Source organism: Apodemus sylvaticus, chromosome 23 (genome assembly GCF_947179515.1).
Source record: "Apodemus sylvaticus chromosome 23, mApoSyl1.1, whole genome shotgun sequence".
Taxonomy (NCBI): domain Eukaryota; kingdom Metazoa; phylum Chordata; class Mammalia; order Rodentia; family Muridae; genus Apodemus; species Apodemus sylvaticus.
In genome coordinates, this window is record NC_067494.1 from 48,057,686 (window position 1) to 48,076,574 (window position 18,889).

Genomic DNA, 18,889 nt, shown 5'->3' on the forward strand with positions numbered 1-18,889 from the left:
TGACAGAAAAGGTTCTACAACCTTGGAGTTTCTGTACAAATGGAAATACAGAGAAAGTAGAGGTCCTACAATATTGGAGGTCCTGCAATACTGGAGCTCCTGAGATAGTGGAGATGAGTCTGGGACAGTGGAGGTACTGACAAGATGGAGGAGGTTCAACAGTGGAGGGTACTGCAAGGTGGTAGTCTTTGACAGTAGAGGTCCTGTATCATTGGAGTTCCTGAAATAATGGAGGTCTTGAGACACTGGAAATAGGGCTGGCGTAGTAGAGGTCCTCACCAGTAGAGGAACTGCAACAGTGGATGTCCTGAGACAGTGTAGGCACTGCAATAGTGGACATGCTTGTACAGCACAGGTCCTTCCAGGTTGCCAGTCCTGAAATTGTTGAGGTCCAGCAACAGTTTAGTTCCTGAGATTGTGTAACGATCTGAAAATGGAGGTCCGGCAAAAGTGGACTTCCTGTGCCAGTAGAGGTCCTGCAAATTGGAGGTCCAAAGACAGAGGAGTAGCTGGGACAGAGGTGGTACTAGGGCAATATATACCCTCTGAGAGTGGAGGTGCTGGGACATGGGAGTCTCTGAAACAGTGAAGGTCCTGCTACAATTGCCATCAAAGTGCTTATAAAGAAGAAGCAATGCTGTCAAACAGTAATGACTATGGCAGTTATGTTGATTACTAACAACCCAAAATTCAACTTCTCCAAGAAATTGAGTCTCAGACAAGTCTATACCTTGTTATGGAGGTGGTTGAAGATCAACAGGTTTACAAATATATCTGAATGTCTGGTCACCTAGAGAAGGACAAGGCCATGGACATATATATGGACAAAATAGCAACAATGTCCATATATGATGGGCACAGTAATAATTCAAATGGACCTGAAACCAGATAATGTTTTCTTGGATGAGAATAGAAAAGTCAAAATCATGGAATTTTCATCAGGATCCAAATTGAACCAGGCACATGCTGAAATAGAATTGTGGTGCTTAACCTTTTTGAAACCCTGAAATTTTTCTCCACAAATTTTATGATGGTTCAAAGACTGACAAATAAACATGAGTACTGAGCTTATATTTTATGGTAGTAGGAAAATTCCAATTTGCCTCTGCTCACGAGGTGAGATGACAGGTTGTAACAGGTGTGTACACAGCCCACTCAGGAGAGTCAGAGAGACTGGAGGATCTGTGTTGCCTCTTAATGACAATAAACCCCAGATATAGTCTGAGAATCACAGACATGAGGATACATCCTTGGTTCAAGGAAGATGACAAGGGAATCCAAAATCCCTGTGAGGACCTGATCATGCTCAGGCCACACTCCATAATTGTGGCAGCAATGCAATATATTGTGCTCTGAGCCCAAGATATTATAGATTGATTACCTCAATGAAAGTATAAAGAGACCATAGCATCTTATCACTCACTGCAAGGACAGGGTCTCCAAGGGCATGACTGCACATCCCATGCTCAGCCAATGTGACAAGTGTTGGCCCCATTCCCTACCCTTAATGTTACTGCTTCTTTCTCTCTAGGACTACAGAGGAGAAGCAATCCTACCCTACCCACATGAGTTTCATCAACCTCCAATGGTTTACTGCCTGCCTATTGCCATCCTGCTAATCTAAGAAGAGACAGAAGAGACACCGGCCTGGACCTCTCCTCTTCTGGACACTTCAGAAAGCACCCACAGTGGACAAAGCATACATGCATGCCAGGAATGTCTCCTGCACACACTCAACAAGCAGTGTCAGTGACAAGAGAAGCAGCAATGAGAACACAGAAGACAACCTACTCCATGATATGCCTCAGCAGAGGTCAAGACTGTCCCCAGCGGGGGCCTCCACCAGAAGCTTTATGGACACACCAGGAAATTAGGAAATGCCCTGAAGATTCTGTTTTGCTGCTTTTCATCAAGAATGAAACCTCTGCTGGGGAAGATCAGAGTCACCCCCACCCAGAAATGAGGTACAGAGAGAATATACAGAGAAGCAGCAGGCATAGACCAGGTACATTTGTGCTTTGTCCTACCCAGTTTGCTCTGTGCTGGTTCCTCCTCTGTCTCTGGTTTGCATTTACCCCCAAAGAGTTTCCTTCTTACATTCTATAAGTACATTAATGATTTTTGCTCCACCCTAAGACTTTTCCCTCTTCTGAATTTCTCTTCTTCCTGTGGGGAGAAAAATCATTGATGTCTTTCACACTCTACACAGTTGTCTTGATGTCCCCATTCCTTCAACTGGACTGTATCAGTCCCTAAAGTCAATGACTTCCATAACCTTAGGAAGAGAGAACTATGGGCTCATGGACTCTTCCAAATGCTATGGTCAGCATTTCAGGACATCAATAACAACAGCTGCAGATCCAGTTCTTATGTTTTCAAAAGTAACATCAAATTTAGTTACACCACAACATTACTAACCAGTAATGTCATTGAATAAGTGACAATGGACAGTACAGGTCCTGGAACAGTGTAGATCCTCCAACAGTGGAGGCATGGAGATAGTGGAGGTCTGGAGACAGTGGAGGTCCTTAGAAAGTAGAGTTCCTATGAAAACTGAGTTGCTGCATCTGTGGATGTCTTGTGAAATTGGAGATGCTGGGACAGTAGAGGTGCAGGGCCAATGGAGGCCTGCTACAGTAGAGGTCCTGCAGTAGTGTACTGTCTCCTCCTGAGACAGTGGAGATGAGGCTAGAAGAGTGGAGGTCCTATGCTGACTGAGGTTCTGCAACCATGGATTTACTGCAATAGTGGAGGTCCTGAGACCATGGAGAAGATACTGGCACAGTGGAAGTCCTGCAACAGTGTAGGTGATGGAGCAGTAGATATACTGCAAGATTTGAAGTCTTGTGACAGTAGAGGTCCTGCAACATTTGAGTATCTGCAGTAGTGGATGTCCTGAGACCTTGGAGATTAGGCTGGCACAATGGTGGACCTATGCCAACCTAGGCTCTGCAATCGTGGATTTACAGCAACCGTGGATGTCTGAGACAGTGAAGATGAGGCTGGTAGAGTGAAGGTACTTAGACAATAGGGGGGCTGCATCAGTGGAGGTACTGCAACTGTGGAGGTCCTGAGATAGTGGAGAAACTGAAATAGTGTAGGTGTTTGAACAATAGAGGTCCTTCGAGAGTAGAGATCCTGTGACAGCAGCAGTCATGCACAGTGGAGGTCCTGCAACACAGGAAGTCCTGCATTAGTTGAGTTCCGGAGACAGTACAATTGCTTTGACATAGAAGGTCCTGTGACACTGGAGGTCCTGCAAGTCTGGAGGTGCAGGGACTGTGAAAGTGATGGGACAGTGAAGGGCCCTGTGAAAGGTGAGGTGGTATAAGAGTGAAGGTCCTGCATCATTGGATGTCCTTTGCCAGTAGGGGTTCTGCAAATTGAAACTGCTGAGACTTTGGAGGTTCTGCAACAGTAGAGGTTCTGTGACAGGGGTGGAACTGCAATAGTGGACTTCCTGGGACAGGAGTGGTACTGCAATAGTGGAGGTCCTAAGACGGGAGGTGTTGCAACAGGGGAGAGGCCCCATGACTGTGGAGGTGATGCAGAGTGGAGATCCTTTAACAGTGGAAGTCTTGCAAAAGTGGAGGTCCTGACACAGTAGAGAGGCTGAGAAAGTGGAGGTACTGGGACAGTGACAGTCCTGCTACCATGGAGTTGCTGTGAAAGTACATGTTCTATGACAGTGGAAGTTCTGTGACAGTTAAGGTGCTGAGATAGGGGAGGTCCTGCAACATTGGAGGTGATAAACCTTGGAGATTCTACAACAGTGGCACTCCTGTGAAACTTGAGGTGCTGGAACAGTAGAGGGCCTGCAACAATGGAGGTCTTATGACATTGTAGGTGTTGTGACAACTGAGATCCTGAGACATCAGAGTTGCTGTGAATGTATAGGTTCTGAAAACATGGAGTCCTATACCAGCATAAGTGCTGGGAGAGTGGAGGTCCTGCAAGGGTGGAGATCATGTGACAGTGGAGGTCCTGCAGTAGTGGACATCCTTCTACACAAGAGATCCAAAGGTCCAAAGGTCTACACAAGAGATGAAAAGGTGAAGGTCCAAAGGCTGTGGATTTGCAGAGATACTGGAGGCCCTGTAACAGTGGAGAAGCTGAGGCATTGGAGGTCCTGAGACAGTGGAGGTCCTTGAACACCTGAGGTGCTTTAACATGTGACGTCCTGTGACATGGAAATCCTGCAATATTGCAGGCCTTAAGACAGTGGAGTCAAAGCCTAAACAGCAAAGGTTCTGTGGGACTGCAGGCTCTGTGACAGGTGAAGTCTGGAGAGAGTGGGGGTCCTTCAAGAGTGGACATCCTGTGACTGTGGAGGTCTTGCACCACTGAAGGAGCTGGGACAGGGGAGGGCCTGCCTCACTGATAGTCCTGTGAAATTGGAGGTGCTGAGGCAATAGAGTTCCTGGAAGAATGGAGGTCCCGGAAGAGTTGAGGTCTTGTGACACTGGAGTTCCTATAAAGTGGAAGGAAGCACAGAGGCACTGGAGATGAGGATGTGACAGTGTAGATCCTGCACCAGTGGAGGCACGGAGACAGTGGATGTCCTGAGACTACGGAGGTCCTGCAACATTGAGGTCCTGAGACAATGGAATTTCTATGACAATAGTGTTGCTACAACAATGGATGCCTTGCAACAGTGAAGGTGTTGGGACAGTAGAGGTGCAGGGACAGTGGAGGTCCTGAGACAGTGTAGGTCCTCCGTTAGTGGAAGGGCTTGAACAGTAGAGATCCTTCAAGGTTTGAGGTCCTGAGCCAGTGAATGTCCTTCAACATTGGAGTTCCTGCAATGGTTGAGGCCCTGAGACAGTGCAGTTGCTCCAACATTGTATGTCCTGCAAGAGTGGAAGTTCTGGGACAGTGAGGTGCTGGGACAGTGGTAGTCCAGCAACATTTGAGCTGCTGAGACATTGGAGGTCCTGTGAAAGTAGAAGGACTGTGCCAGTGGAGCTCCTGCAAAAATCTAGTTGCTGAGAGAGTGAAAGTTCTGTGACAGTATGCATCCTGCTACAATGGAGTTCCTTGTGACAGGTGAATTGCAGTAACACTGGTGGTCCTGCAAAAGTGGAGGTCGCTGTGACAGTTGAGGAACTATGAAAACTGGATGTCCAGCAACAAAGATGTCCTGTGCCAGTAGAGGACCTGCAAAATGGAGGTCCAGAGAAAGACAAGTGGCTGGAACAGAAGTGTTCCTACCAAAAAAAAAAAAATACTATGACAGTGGAGATGCTAGGACAGGAGAGCCTCTGTGACAGTGAAGGTCCTGCTACAATTGCCATCAAAGTGCTTGTAAAAAAGAAGCAATGCTGCCAGCCAGTAATGACCATGGCAGATATACTGAGGATGACTGAACTCAAAAGTTATCTCTCTTCTCCGAGAAACTGAGACTTAGACAAGTCTATACCTGGTCATGGAGAGTGTTGAAGGTCAACAGCTTTACAAATACATCTGAATGTGTGACCAACTAGACAAGGACACAGCCAGGGAAATATTTAGGTAAATAAGAACAGCATGGAGCAACTATGATGGGCATAGGATAGTTAACAGGCACCTGAAATCAGATAATATTTTCTTGGACAAGAAGAGAAAAATAAAAATTGTGGATTTTTTCCTTAGTGTTCAAGTTGAACGGGAGGAAATGCTGAACAAGAACTGTGATGCTAATATCTTTGGTTCCTCTGAACTCTCTCTAGGTAAACATTATGATAGTCTAAAGAATGACATATGGGCCTTAAAAGCAGGCTTACATTTTATGATCGGAGGAAATGTCCCATTTGACTAGTTTGTCACACAAGAGCTGTGAAGACACATTGTGGCAGGTGTGTATCCTGTCCACTATGGCGTGTCAGAAGAGCTAGAGGACATGCATAGCCTCTTAATGACAGTCAACCCCAGATATAGGCCAACAGTAATGGACATGAAGATGGACCACTGGTCCAAGGAAGACTGGAAGGCATTCCAGATTCCCTATGGAGAACTAATGCCCTTAGGCCAGACCCTGCAATTGTGAAAGCCATGGAGTATACTGGGTTCTTAGCCTAAGATATTATGGAATCTTTATGTCACAGAAAATATGACTACACAATGGCTTCCTATTGCTTACTGAAAAGAAAGGATCTCCAGGAGCATGGCTGAACCATCCAGACTCAGCCAGTGATTCCCTGTATGATCTTATTCCTTACTCTTGATGCTGCTGCTGCAACCCTCTAGGACTAAAGAGGAATTGAAGCAAGCCCACCCTAGGCATATTGGTCTGGTCATCCTCCAATAGTCTAGTGTATGCCTAAGGCAATGCGGTTTGTCAAAGAGGAGGCAGAAGAGACACTGAGACTGGACTTCTTTTCTTCAGGCCATTCCAGATGACACCCGCACTGGGCACAGCATACATACATGCCAGGAGTGTCTCTTGCATTCACTCAACAAGCAGCCTCAGTGAGAATAGAGGCAGAAATGAGAACACACAAGACAACCTACTCTACTTCTGGGCCTCAGCAAAGGGCAAACCTATCCCCAGCAGTGGCCGAGCTGAGAGATTTCAAAGGACGGACCAAGAAATTAGGAAATACCATGATGAAGCTGTGTGGCTGCTCTCCATCAAGAAATCAACCACTCCTTGAGCAGAACCATCTCCCCCAGAAATGAGGCACATGGAGAGCATCCAGAGATCAGCAGCAGGCACAGCCCAGGAACATTTGTGCTTTGTCCTTCCCAGTTTGCTCAGTGCTGGCTCCTCCGCTGTCTCTGATTTCCATTTCCCCAAAATCGTTTCTGTCTTGCGTTCTGTAAGTACTTTCTGATCCTTGCTCCACCCCAAGATTTCTACAGAACTTTACAGAGTTGTCTTGCCCTTGCCATCCCTTCACCTGGACTGTATCACCCCCCTGAATGCAATACCTTCCACAAGGTGAGTACTTGAGGTTTACAGGCTTATGGAAACTTCCAGGGGCTACTGGTCCTAGCACATGTGGCCATCAATCTCAAGAGCCGCAGATCAAATTCTTATGTTTTCAAAAGTAACATCATCTTCCATTTAGCATCAAGATTAATAAGCAGTAATGTCATAGAATAAGTGACAATGGAGATGCTGTGACAGTACAGGTCCTGGGACAGTGTAGATCCTGCAACAGTAGAGGCACTGAGATAGTGGAGGTCCTGAATGAGTGTAGGTCCTGCAACACTGAGGCCCAGAGACAGAGGAGCTGCTATCACAATGGAGTTGCTGCAACAGTGGACATCTTTTGACAGTGGAGGTCCTGGAACAGCAGAGGTTCAGCAACAGTAGAGATCCTGCAACACTGGAGTTCCTACAATAGTGGAAGTCCTGAGACCGTGGAGGTACTGGTCCTGCAGCATTGAAGGTCCTGATACAGTGGAGCTGAGGCTGGGACAGTGGAGGTCCAACAATGATGGAGGAGATGCAATAGTGGAGGTAGTGCAATAGTGGAAGTCCTCGAAAGTAGAGAAACTGCAACACTGGAATTCCTCCAATACTGGAGGTCCTGATACAGTGGAGAAGAGGCTGGGACAGTGGAAGTCCTCTGCCAATGGAGGTTCTGCAACAGTGGAAGTACTGCATCAGTGGAGGTCCTGAGACAGTGGAGCTCCTGAGACAATGTGGGTGCTGCAACATTGGAGGTACTACAACAGTGGAAGTCCTGCAAGAGTAGAGGCCCTGCCACATTGGAGTTCCTGCAATAGTGGAGATCCTGAGATAGTGGAGGTAATGTGATAATGGAGGTGCTTGAACAGTAGAGGTCCTTCCAGCTTTGAGGTCACGTGACTGTGGTACTCCTGAAGCCAGTGTAGTTCCTGCAACATTGGATATCCTGCAACAGAGGAGGTCGTGCCACAGAGGAGGTGCTGGGACAGTGAAGATGATAGGACAGTGATGGTCCAGCGACATTTCAGCTGCTGAGACATTGGAGGTTCTGTGACAGGGGAAGTACCACACCAGTAGAGGTCCTGTAAAAATCTACTTGCTGAGAGAATGAATGTCTGGTAACAGTAGACATCATGCAACAGTGCAGGTCCTTGTGAGAGTTGAGTTGCTTTAAGAGTGGATGTCCAGCAACAGTGGATATCCTGTACCAATAGAGGAGCTGGATTATGGAGGTCCAGAGACATGGGAGTTGTTGGGACAGAGGTGGTCCTGTGGCAGTGGAGGTCCTGGGACAGTGGGGGACTGAAAATGTTGCTGTCAAAGTGCTTGTGAAGAAGAACCAGTGCTGCCAGCCAGTAATGACCATGGTAGATATAATGAGGCTGGTCAACATCCCAAAAGTCATCTCACATCTCCAAGTAATTGAGTCTGACACAAGACTATGACTATACCTTGTCATAGAGCATGTTGAAGGTTAACAGCTTTACAAATACATCTGAATGTCTGGAAACCTAGAGGAGAGCAAGGCCAGGGAAATATTTAGGCAATTTATAGCAGCACTGAGGTACTGTGTTGGCCACAATATAGTTCATAGGGAACTGCAATCAGATGAAATACTCTCTTGGACATGAATGGGAAAGTAAAAATCCACGACTTTGTCCTTAGTACCCAAGTTGAACCTGAGCAAAGGCTGAGCTGGTATTGTGCACCCTTTTGGTTGCCCATAACTCTTGCTAGGCAATATTTATGATGGTCCATAGAATGACATATGGACCTTAGGACTAGACATATAATTTATGGTAGTAGGAAACGAATCATTTGACTCTGTTGACACACACGAGCTGAGAAGACAGGTTGCGGCATGTGTGTAGTCTGACACTGTAGAGTGTCAGAAATGCTGGCAGACCTGCTTGGCCTCTTATTAACAGTCAAATCTAGATATAGGCTGACATTCACAAACATGATTATGCACCAGATGTTCAAGGAAGATTTGAAGTCATTCCTGAATCCTTAGGCAGAACTCATCTCTCTTATGCGAGAAACAGCAATTGTTGGTGCAATGCTATACATTGTGTTCTAAGCCCAAGATATACATTCATTACATCAAGAAAGTCAAACCAGACTATGACCTCCTATGGCTCACTCCAAGTGTAGTCTCCCCAGCGGATGGTTCTAAGAACACAGGCTCAGCCAGTGAGTCCAGTCGTGGCCTCATTCCATACCCTTCAGGATGAGACTGCATTCCCTCTAGGACTAAAGAAAAGTGGAAGCAAGCCCAACCTAGCTACATTGGTTTTGTCATCCTCCAATGTTCTTCTGTCTGCTTTCTGGGCCACAAGACTTGTCAAAGAGGAGGCAGAAGAGTCACAGGGCATGGCCTTCTTCTCTTCAAGCCACTCTGGATGACATCCACCCTGGACAAAGGATACAAATATGCCAGGGGAATCTGCAGGATTCACCCAACGAGCAGCCTCAGGGAAAAGAGCAGCAGCAATGAGAACTCAGAAAACAACCTATTCTCCCACTGTGCCTCGGCAGAGGGCAAGTCTGTCCCCAGCAGGGACAGCCACATAGGCTTTAAGGGATGATGCATCAACATATTAGGAAATGCCCTGGTGAAGCTGTGTTGCTACTGTCCATTAAAAAGTAGGGTACGCAGCTAAACAAAGAATTGTCACATGAAGAACTTCGGAAGGCTGAGAAACACCTTAAGAAATGTTCAACATCATTAATCATTAGGGAAATACAAATCAAAAGAACCCTGAGATTTCACCTCACACCAGCCAGAATGGCTAAGGTCAAAACTCAGGAGACACCAGGTGTTGGCAAGGATGTGGAGAAAGGGGAATACTCCTCTACTGCTGGTGGGATTGCAAGATGGTGCAACCACTCTGGAAATCAGTCTGGTGGTTCCTCAGAAAACTGGGCATGTCACTTCCTGAGGAGCCTGCTATACCACTCCTGGGCATATACCCAGAGGATTCTTCAGCATGCAATAAGGACACATGCTCCACTATGTTCATAGCAGCCCTATTTGTAGTAGCCAGAAGCTGGAAAGAACCCAGGTGTCCCTCAACGGAGGAATGGATACAAAAATGTGGTATATATACACAATGGAGTACTATTCAGCCATTAGAAACAATGAATTCATAAAATTCTTAGACAAATGGATGGAGCTGGAGAACATCATACTAAGTGAGGTAACCCAGTCTCAAAAGATCAATCATGGTATGTACTCACTGATAAGTGGATATTAGCCTAGAGACTTTGAATACCCAAGACATAATCCACATATTAAATGAGGTCCAAAAAGAATGGAGGAGAGGCCCCTGGTTCTGGAAAGACTCAGTGCAACAGTATAGGGGAATTCCAGAATAGGGAAGTGGGAAGGGGTAGATGGAGGAACATGGGGGAGGGAAGAGGGCTTATGGGACTTGCGGGGAGTGGGGACCTAGAAAAGGGGAAATCATTTGAAATGTAAATAAAAATATATCAATAAAGAAAAAAAAGAAAGAAACCTCATGTAGGGAAGAACAGAGTATCCTGCCAGAAATGAGGCCCAGGGAGAGCATTCAGGGAACCAGCACAAGCCTGGTAATGTTCTGATTTGTTTTACCCAGTTTGCTCTGTGCTGGATACGCCTTGGTCTCTGGTTTGCATTTCCCCAAATTTGTATTCTTTTTACATTGTGTGAGTACTTTATGATTCTTCCTCCACACCAAGCCTTCTCCCTCTTCTGGATTTCACCTCTTCCCAGCAGAGAGTCACTATCACTGATGTACAACCTACTCCACAGACTTGTCTTGCTGATACCATCCCTTTACCTGGAATTTATCACCCTCTAAATACCACAGCTTCCACAAGGTAAGGACTAGAGGTCTATGGACTCACGAAATCTTCCAGGGACTCCTGCTGCTAGAACATGTGGCCATCAAACCCAGGAGCTGAAGAACAAATGCTTAACTTTTCAAAAGTAACATCACATTCCAGTAAGGTTCAAAACTAATAAGCACCAATGTCATCCGATACTTGACAGAGGAGTTGCCATGGCTGTGCAGGTCCTGGGAAAGTGTAGGTCCTGCAACAGTGGAGGCAGTGAGATACTGGAGGTCGTGAGACAGTGGATGTCCTGCAACATTGAGGGCCTCAGACAGTGGAGTTACTCTGACAATGTAGTTGCTGCAATCGTGGATTTCCTCAAGCTGTGGAGGTGCTGGGACAGTAGATATGCAAGGTCAGTGCAGATCCTGCTTCAGTAGAGGTGCTACAACACTGGGCCTCCTGTAACAGTGGAAGTCTAGCAACAGCAGAGGTGCTGCAACACAGGAGGTCCTGAGACACTGGTGACAATGCTAGGACAGTGGATGTCCTATGCCAAGGCAGGTGCTGCAACAGTGGAGGTATTGACACAGTGGAGGTCCTGAGACAGTGGACATCCTGTGAGAGTGAAGTTCTTGTGATACTGGAAGTCCTGCAGCATTGGAGGCCCTGGAACAGGGGAGGTTCTGCAATAGTGTAGGTGCTGCAACAGGGTTGGTCCTGAGACTTTGGATGCACTGGGATAGTGGATGTGCTTGAATGGTAGAAGTTTTAGAGGGTGGGAGTCCTGTGACAGTGGCAGACCTGTGACAGTGTAGGTCCTGAAACATTGGAGGTTGCAACAGTTGAGATGTTGAGGCGGTGAAATTGCTCTAACAATGGAGATCTTGCCACAGTGCAGGTCCTGCAAGAGTGGAGGTGTAGGGATAGTGAAGGCAATGGGACAGTGAAGGTCCTGAGGCAGTGGACGAGCTGAGACATTGGAGGTGTACACATTGTATAGTGCACTCTCTATGTCAGTAGAGGTCCTGCAACACTGAAGGTCCTTGAGACAGGTGAGGTGATGAACAGTGGAGGTCCTCACACTGCACATCCTTTGCCAGTGGAGGTCCTGTAAATTAGAATAGCTGTAACTGTGGAGGTCCTGCAACACTGGAGGTCCTGTGACACTGGAGTTTCCATGGCAGTGGAGGTCCTGAGATGGAGGAGGTGCTGAAACCAACTGTGGAAGTGATATAATCTTGGAGACCCTTTGACAGTGAAAGTTTTGCAAAAGTGGAGTTTCTGGCACAGTATAGAGGATGTGACAGTGGAGTTGCTCAGACAGTGGAGGTCCTGTGACACTGGGGATACTGGGACAGTTAAGGTGCTGAGACAGTGGTTGTTATGCAACATTTGAGGTGCTGAGAAGTGGAGATTCTAAGACAGAGGCATTCTTGTGGAAGGGGAGGTGGTGAGACAGTGAGGGCCTACATCTATGAAGGTCCTTCGATACAGGTGGTGCTGTGACAGGTGAGGTCTTGAGACTGTGGAGATCCTTTGACAGTGGAGTTCCTTTGACTCTGGAGGTTCTGCAGCATTGGAGAAGCTGGGACACTGAAGCTATGGCAACAATGAAAGTCCTTGACATTAGAGGTCCTGCAATATTGGAGTTCCTGCAGTAATGGAGGTCCTGAGACAGTGGAAATGAGGCTGCAACAGTGGAGGCCCTGCAACATGGGAGGTGCTGGAACAGCAGAAGTCCTGTCTCTGGAAGTATGTGAAAATGAAGGTGCTGAGACAGTAGAGGTCCTGGGAGAGTTGAGGTCTTGCAACACTTGAAGTCCTGCAGTATTGGAGGTCCCACAGTAATGGAAGTCCAGAGACAGTAGGGATGATGTTGGGACAGTGAAGATTCTGCAACAGTGGAAGTGCTGGGACAGTGGAGGTGCTGGGACAGTGGAGGTGCTGGGACAGTGGAGGTTTTGAAATAGTCGACATGATTGGACAGTGAAGGTTCTTTGACAGTCGAGGACCTGTGACAGTGGTTGTCCTTCAACAGAGGAGGTGCTGGAACATTGTTGGTCCTGTGACAGTTTTCTTATTGTGTCAGCAGAGGTCATGTGCCAGAATATGTCCTGCAAATAGGAGTTTCTGAGGCTGTGGAGGTCCTGCAACAGGGGAGGTTCTGCAACAGCAGAAGTCTTTTTGACAGTTGAGATGCTTTGCTAGTGGATATCTTGCAACAGTAGATGTTCTGCGGCAACAAAGTTCTTGCAAATTGGAGGTCCAGGCACAGGGTTGTTGCTGTGACAGCAGTCATCCTATGGCAGTGGGAGGTGTTGGGACAGTGGAAGTCCTGCTACAGTTGGTCTCAAAGTGCTTGTAAATAAGGATAAATGGTGACAACTAAACATGACCACGCCAGATATAATGATGTTTGACCACCCCAACATCATTTTCCTTCTCTAAATAAGTAAATCAAAGATAAGTCCGTACCTTGTCATGGAAGTGTTTTGAAGGTCTACAGCTTTACAAATACTTCTGAAATTCCAGCCAACTAGAAGAGGATAAGGCCAGGGAAATACTTAGACAAATGATATTTAGGCAAAATATAACAGGAAGCAAAAAATCACTATTCCTTAAGATCTCTTAACATCAATGGACTCAATTCCCCAATAAAAAGACTTAGACTACAAGACAGGATACTTAAAATGGACCCAGATTTTTGCTGCATACAGTAAACATACCTCAGTGTCAAAGACAGACAATACCTAAGAGTAAAAGGCTGGAAAACAATTTTCCAAGTAAATGGTCCCAGCAAACAAGCTGGAGTAACAATTCTAATATCAGATAAAATCGACTTTTAACCAAAAGACATCAAAAAAGACAAGAAAGTGCACTTCATACTCATCAAAGGAAAAATCTTTGAAGAAGGACTCTCTATTCTGAACATCTGTGCTCTGAATGCTATCTAGGATATGGAGAAGGCCGAATAGTTCTCCATTGCTGGTGATACTGCAAGCTGGTAAAAATCAATTTGGAAATCAATCTAGTTCCTCCAAAAATTACAGATAGTTCTACATGAAGACCCAGATATACCACTACTAGGTATATCCCCAAAATATGCTCCAACATATAACAAAGACACATGCTCCATTATGATTATAGCAGCCATATTTATAATAGCCCAAAGCTGGAAACAATGCAATGTCCCTCAACAGAGGAATGGATACAGAAAATGTGGTACATTTACTCCATGGAGTACTACTTAGCTATTAAAAACAACGGCTTCATGAAATCCACAGGCAAATGGATGGAACTAGAAAATATTATCCTCAGTGAGGTAAGCTAGACACAAAAGATCAGACATGGTATGTACTCACTGATAAACAGACATTAGCCCAAAAGGTCACAATACCCAAAATACAACCCCAGACCATATGGAGCTTAGGAGGAAGGAAGACCAGGGTGTGGATGCTTCAGGACTTAAGTGAGGGGAGAACAGGATGGTTTGGAGGAGACTGAGGGAGGGGGAGACTTTGCAGCAAAAAGGGGGAGATTATATAAGGGGGTAATAACAGGTACTGCAGGGGACAGGAAAGAGGGACAGAGGATCAGAATACTGAATAAAAATATGTAGCAGTGGGGGATGAGGAACCGTGTATAACCACTGCCAGATTCCCGATGGCAGGGAAATAAAAGGCTCCCAGGACTCAGTAGGGATGTCTGTAGCAGAAACGTGCAGCAAAGTGGAAATAAAACTCATAGAGACCACATCCAATAGACAGGCATGGCCCCTCGTGGAGGGATGTGGCCACCCACCCAACTGGAGTTTTAAACCCAGAAATATTCCTGTCCAGAGAAAAGACAGGGACAAAAATGGAGCAGAGACTGAAGGAAGGTCCACCCAGGGACTGCCCCACTTGGTGCTCCATCATTTCTGCAGCCACCAAATACAGACATTGTTGATGCTGCCAAGAGGTGCTTGCTGACAGGAACCTGTGTAGATGCTCCTTGAGAGTTTCATCCAGCAACAGACAAATGCTGATGTGGATGCTTGAGCTCAGAGATCCAGGAGGGAAGGTGGCAGGACGACTGGGGAGTGGCAGGGGATTGTAACCCCATAGCAAGAACACTGTCAGAACAGACCACCCAGTGCTCCCACCATCGAAGGAGTGTGCAGGGAGGGATCCATGGCTCCACATACACACAGCACAGAGGAGGGCCTTGTCTGTTATCAGTTTCCACAGTTTAAATGCTTTTACATATCTGTGCTCTCCAATCTGCCCTTATCTATGTAAACAAGTCACTTCCGCCAGTTTGTCTTTTAAATAGTTCTCTCCCCAGACTTCCAGTCTCAACCACAGAGAAACCTATGCTCAGTTCTGGGGGCAGCCCAGATTACAGTGTGAATTCTTAGTTTGCCTTGAGTCTGCAGCTCACTGCTGTAAGGCCAACTCTGTCTGGTGGTGATGGAACTAGGTGAGAAGTACTAAGATTTGTCTCTCAAGGTGAGATAAATTGATCCTGAGTTGTGTGCTAAGGCACAGTCTTAGGGTGAACTTCGCTAAGCTGGGCCTTGAAGCAGGCAGAGCTATTCTGTCCTCATGGAACTTAGAACTTGTTGCCAAAAATAATGCTTCTTCCTTCAAAGTACACTTATGCAAATTGCAAAGATCCAAAACACTGCCTGTGGCTCTCACCAGTTTTCCCCAGAGCATGCCCACAGCTCTCCTCTGTTGTCTTAAAAGTGGCTGCTCCTGCAGTCATCTGATCTCTCTGGACAAGAACCTCCACCTGCTGCAAACTCACTGTTAAGAGGCACATCGGATCACCTTTTCTGGTTAAGATCATGTCTGTAGTGTCTTCGGAACTGGCAGACCAAAGTCTTTAGCATCTGACCATTAACCTGTGTGGCCTGAGCTCCCATTCCCTCCACCTCTAAGTTGTTTCCAGTACAGCACTGAGCCCTGGCTGGTCACAGACCACTTTCACTGAAACCTCTGTCTTCTAAGCCCTCAGTCTGCCATGTTCAACAGGAGCTTCCTGTCCCTGCAGTGCACACTTGTACTCTCTAACTTTTGCATGGATCTGATTTTAGATCATGTAAGGTTCAGAATCTCTGCTTGGCAGCCATTACCACTCATGGTATTTATATTTTGTTCACTTTGTTGATCTATGTGTTCTGCTGTGTGCTCTAAGAGGGCAACGTCGAGGATTTTGTCATTACTGTTGTTCACATCTGTACTAAAAGTACTCACTCTGCAGATGTTCAGCAGAGCTGAGGGAGGTGACAGGTCAGGACACCCTGATTGCAGAAGCAGCAGCTGTGAGGTCAGAGATGCACCAAGTGGGAGTTGGAGGAAGGAACCTAAGGCGCGTTGGGAGAAAACAGGTCCAACTCCCCTAAGATCCTGAAAACAAGTCAGCCCGACTCGGTCTCCACCCCGAGGGAGCTCAAGATCAGACTCACAACAGTGCCACCAAGACAACCCCAGGTCTCCTCGGTTCCCCATATCCCTGAGAGCTCAGAGGGGTGGTTTCAAACTCCCTGGGCTCCCTTCACACTCACCAGCACTTGATGCTGAAGCGACCACAACCTCCTCCATTCTGAAAATCCCAGTAATAACGACTGGAGGGCGTGGCTAAATCCTGGGGTTATAGTTCACTGGCTGTTAATGCGCATGCGCTGTGCCTACCAACAGCCGCTTTTGGCAGCCTAGCTTAGTGGCTCCTGGAACATTGGGCTTTGCTCCTCCCTTCTCAAGAACAACAGTGTCCCCATAGTGCTTGTACAACACAAGTCGCCTCACTGTGGCCTTGAATACACAGCTGAACTGGTGGCATCTCTTTTCCAGCCCACTCGCGATCCCGCCTCTTCCTCCTCCCCATGGTGGAAGCCTTTCCCCTCTCCCATCTCAAGAGAGCCTACCATACCCATCATGTCGTGTGGGGGTCTTCACTCAACCTCCACAGGCCCTGTGGTCATTTCTCACGCTGTTAACAGTTACACACAACCGTGGGCTGCTTCTGACTTCTGTTCCCCAACCTGCCCTGTATGTGATTGCCTGGGATCACAGGGTGAGCAGGGGCAGCACTGGCTGTATTCTGCTTAAACAGTGAAGACAATGTCACAAAGGCACTTAGTTCCCAGTCCTGTGTGTAAACAGTAGAAAGATGTCAGATAGAAACACAGTCCCATGTCACTTTAGGAGCAGAAAATTTCTTCTGCCACAGCAATCAAACCTCCCCTCCCCCATCACGCTTATCACATATTCATAAGTATTTGAGCGTCTGAAATCACTACATTACCTAAGAGGAAATCTTAGGTAGGGCTTGTCAGAAGATGAAGTGATACAGAGAACAGGGAACACAACAACCAGAGTCATAATCTCCCCACTAGGGAGTGGTGCCGAGGAAGAGATGGTCCTGGGTCTGCACCAATTCCTAGTTTATTCTCTTACAGAGTCTCTTCTGAGCCGGACATGACCTCAGCCTTGCAGTTAAGAGTAGGGAGTCATTCCGGCTCACTTCAGATTATCACACATATGGGGACCACTGCTAATGCCCCTACACAGGATGCTGTGCTTTAGCTGACAGCTAGTTTAAAAGCTCCTATGGTGGTCCCAAATCCATCAGCTGATGCTTTTCTATTTCTGGTCATTAAGTTCTACCATTCTAAGACAACAAAAGATTCAACACCTCCCCCCACCCCCCAGTGTCCAACACAACCATCCAAATTCAAATGCAGGTGAAGCTCTTGTTTGTTGTGGCTCCTTCAGCCTCCTGACCATATTCCTCAGCATCACGAGTTCTAGGGTAGGATAAAGACTCCCCTTTATCCATCCTGATCTACAGGTGTCTGTAGCTTTGTCACAGACAGTGGTGACATTGAAATGCTGCACAGAGCTGTGCTGTGGGGACAAACCTACAGCAGCACTGTGGTATGTCACCATGATGACTGATGCAAACTCTCCATAATTCGCATCCAAAATTATACTGCAGAACTCTAGATCCTGCAGAAACTTCATGGGGGAGGATGATGGAATGGGGAGTCCTGAGGGGAGACCTGGAAAGGAGATAACATTTGAAATGTAAATTAATAAAATATCCAAGAGAGAGAGAGAGAGAGAGAGTGACAGAGAGAGAGAGAGAGACAGAGAGACAGAGAGACAGAGAGAAACAGAGAGAGAATCATATAGTGATTCCTGTGAGATCCAGTTCAAGTTCCAGAAAATTATCAGTTTGCCTATACAGTATTTATAGAAAAACTATTTAAACTTCTGAACTTAGACTGTATGTGTATACTTAAAAAAGTCATGCACACAAAATCTAAAATTTTCCTCCTTATTTTCAATGGAATAAAGTACTAGCTCTAGCGCTGAAGTGACTTTCAGCAGTTAGGGAACATGGCTGTTCCTCTATAGGGTCCAAGTTTCATTCCCACAAAACTTGAAATGATCTACAACTACAGTCTCAGGAGATCGGATGCTCTCTCCTGCCTGTGAGAGCATCCCATACAGACATTTATTCAGGCAAAATATTCAAACATATAAAATAAAAATTGAAAAACTCCTCTATATCCAGAAGAAAAGAATAAATTAGCCTATGCTGTCGGGGTTATTGATGTCAGGAAATAATAAAACATCCTAGGAAAAAATGTCTTCTCAAAAAGGCAAACGAAGTAAACTTTTTTTTAACATAAGGTAGGTGCAAGTCCAAACAGAGGTTGGGAATTAGGCTGGAATTTAAAGCAGACATAGGCACTGCTAATGAAGAACCAAGATACAAAGAGACAGGGAAGCAAAGGTCTTCCTGAGAACGTCAATGAGGAGGCTGCAGACAAGTGTGTGCAGCCCAGAAGAGCCAATGTCACAACAGAAGAGCATTGTGGTAAGGAAAATCCGGGAGAAGCCAAAGCCCAGGAGAGCAACAAAAGCAAACTTCCCGGGGCATTGAATGCTCAGAGAAGGAAGTTAAGGGAAAACCAAAGCTACACTTGCTGATCTCCACAGCTGAGCTCTTCCCGTTACTCAGCAGGGGAAGCACTGCACAGGGTTTAGCTCACTAGTCAATCACAGTGCTCATAACTGAAAGTAGAATTGCAGGATCGGAAATGTGCACGAGACATTTTCTCTAAAAAATATGGTTCTACATTCTCCTGGCCGGTGAGGTGGTTGTCAGGGGGTCTTT

The 18,889-nt window shown here is 46.3% G+C and overlaps 1 protein-coding gene across 1 annotated transcript in view; it reads right to left on the reverse strand.

The window, feature by feature from the left end:
- Nucleotides 1–275: 275 nt before the first annotated feature.
- The window catches only part of Frmd1 (FERM domain containing 1), a 38,826-nt gene continuing 20,212 nt past the window's right edge, over nt 276–18,889 (reverse strand). The window contains exon 10 of the mRNA XM_052169523.1: nt 276–476. Within this exon, the coding sequence (XP_052025483.1) occupies nt 276–476 (201 nt within the window). The remainder of the gene's footprint in view (nt 477–18,889) is intronic.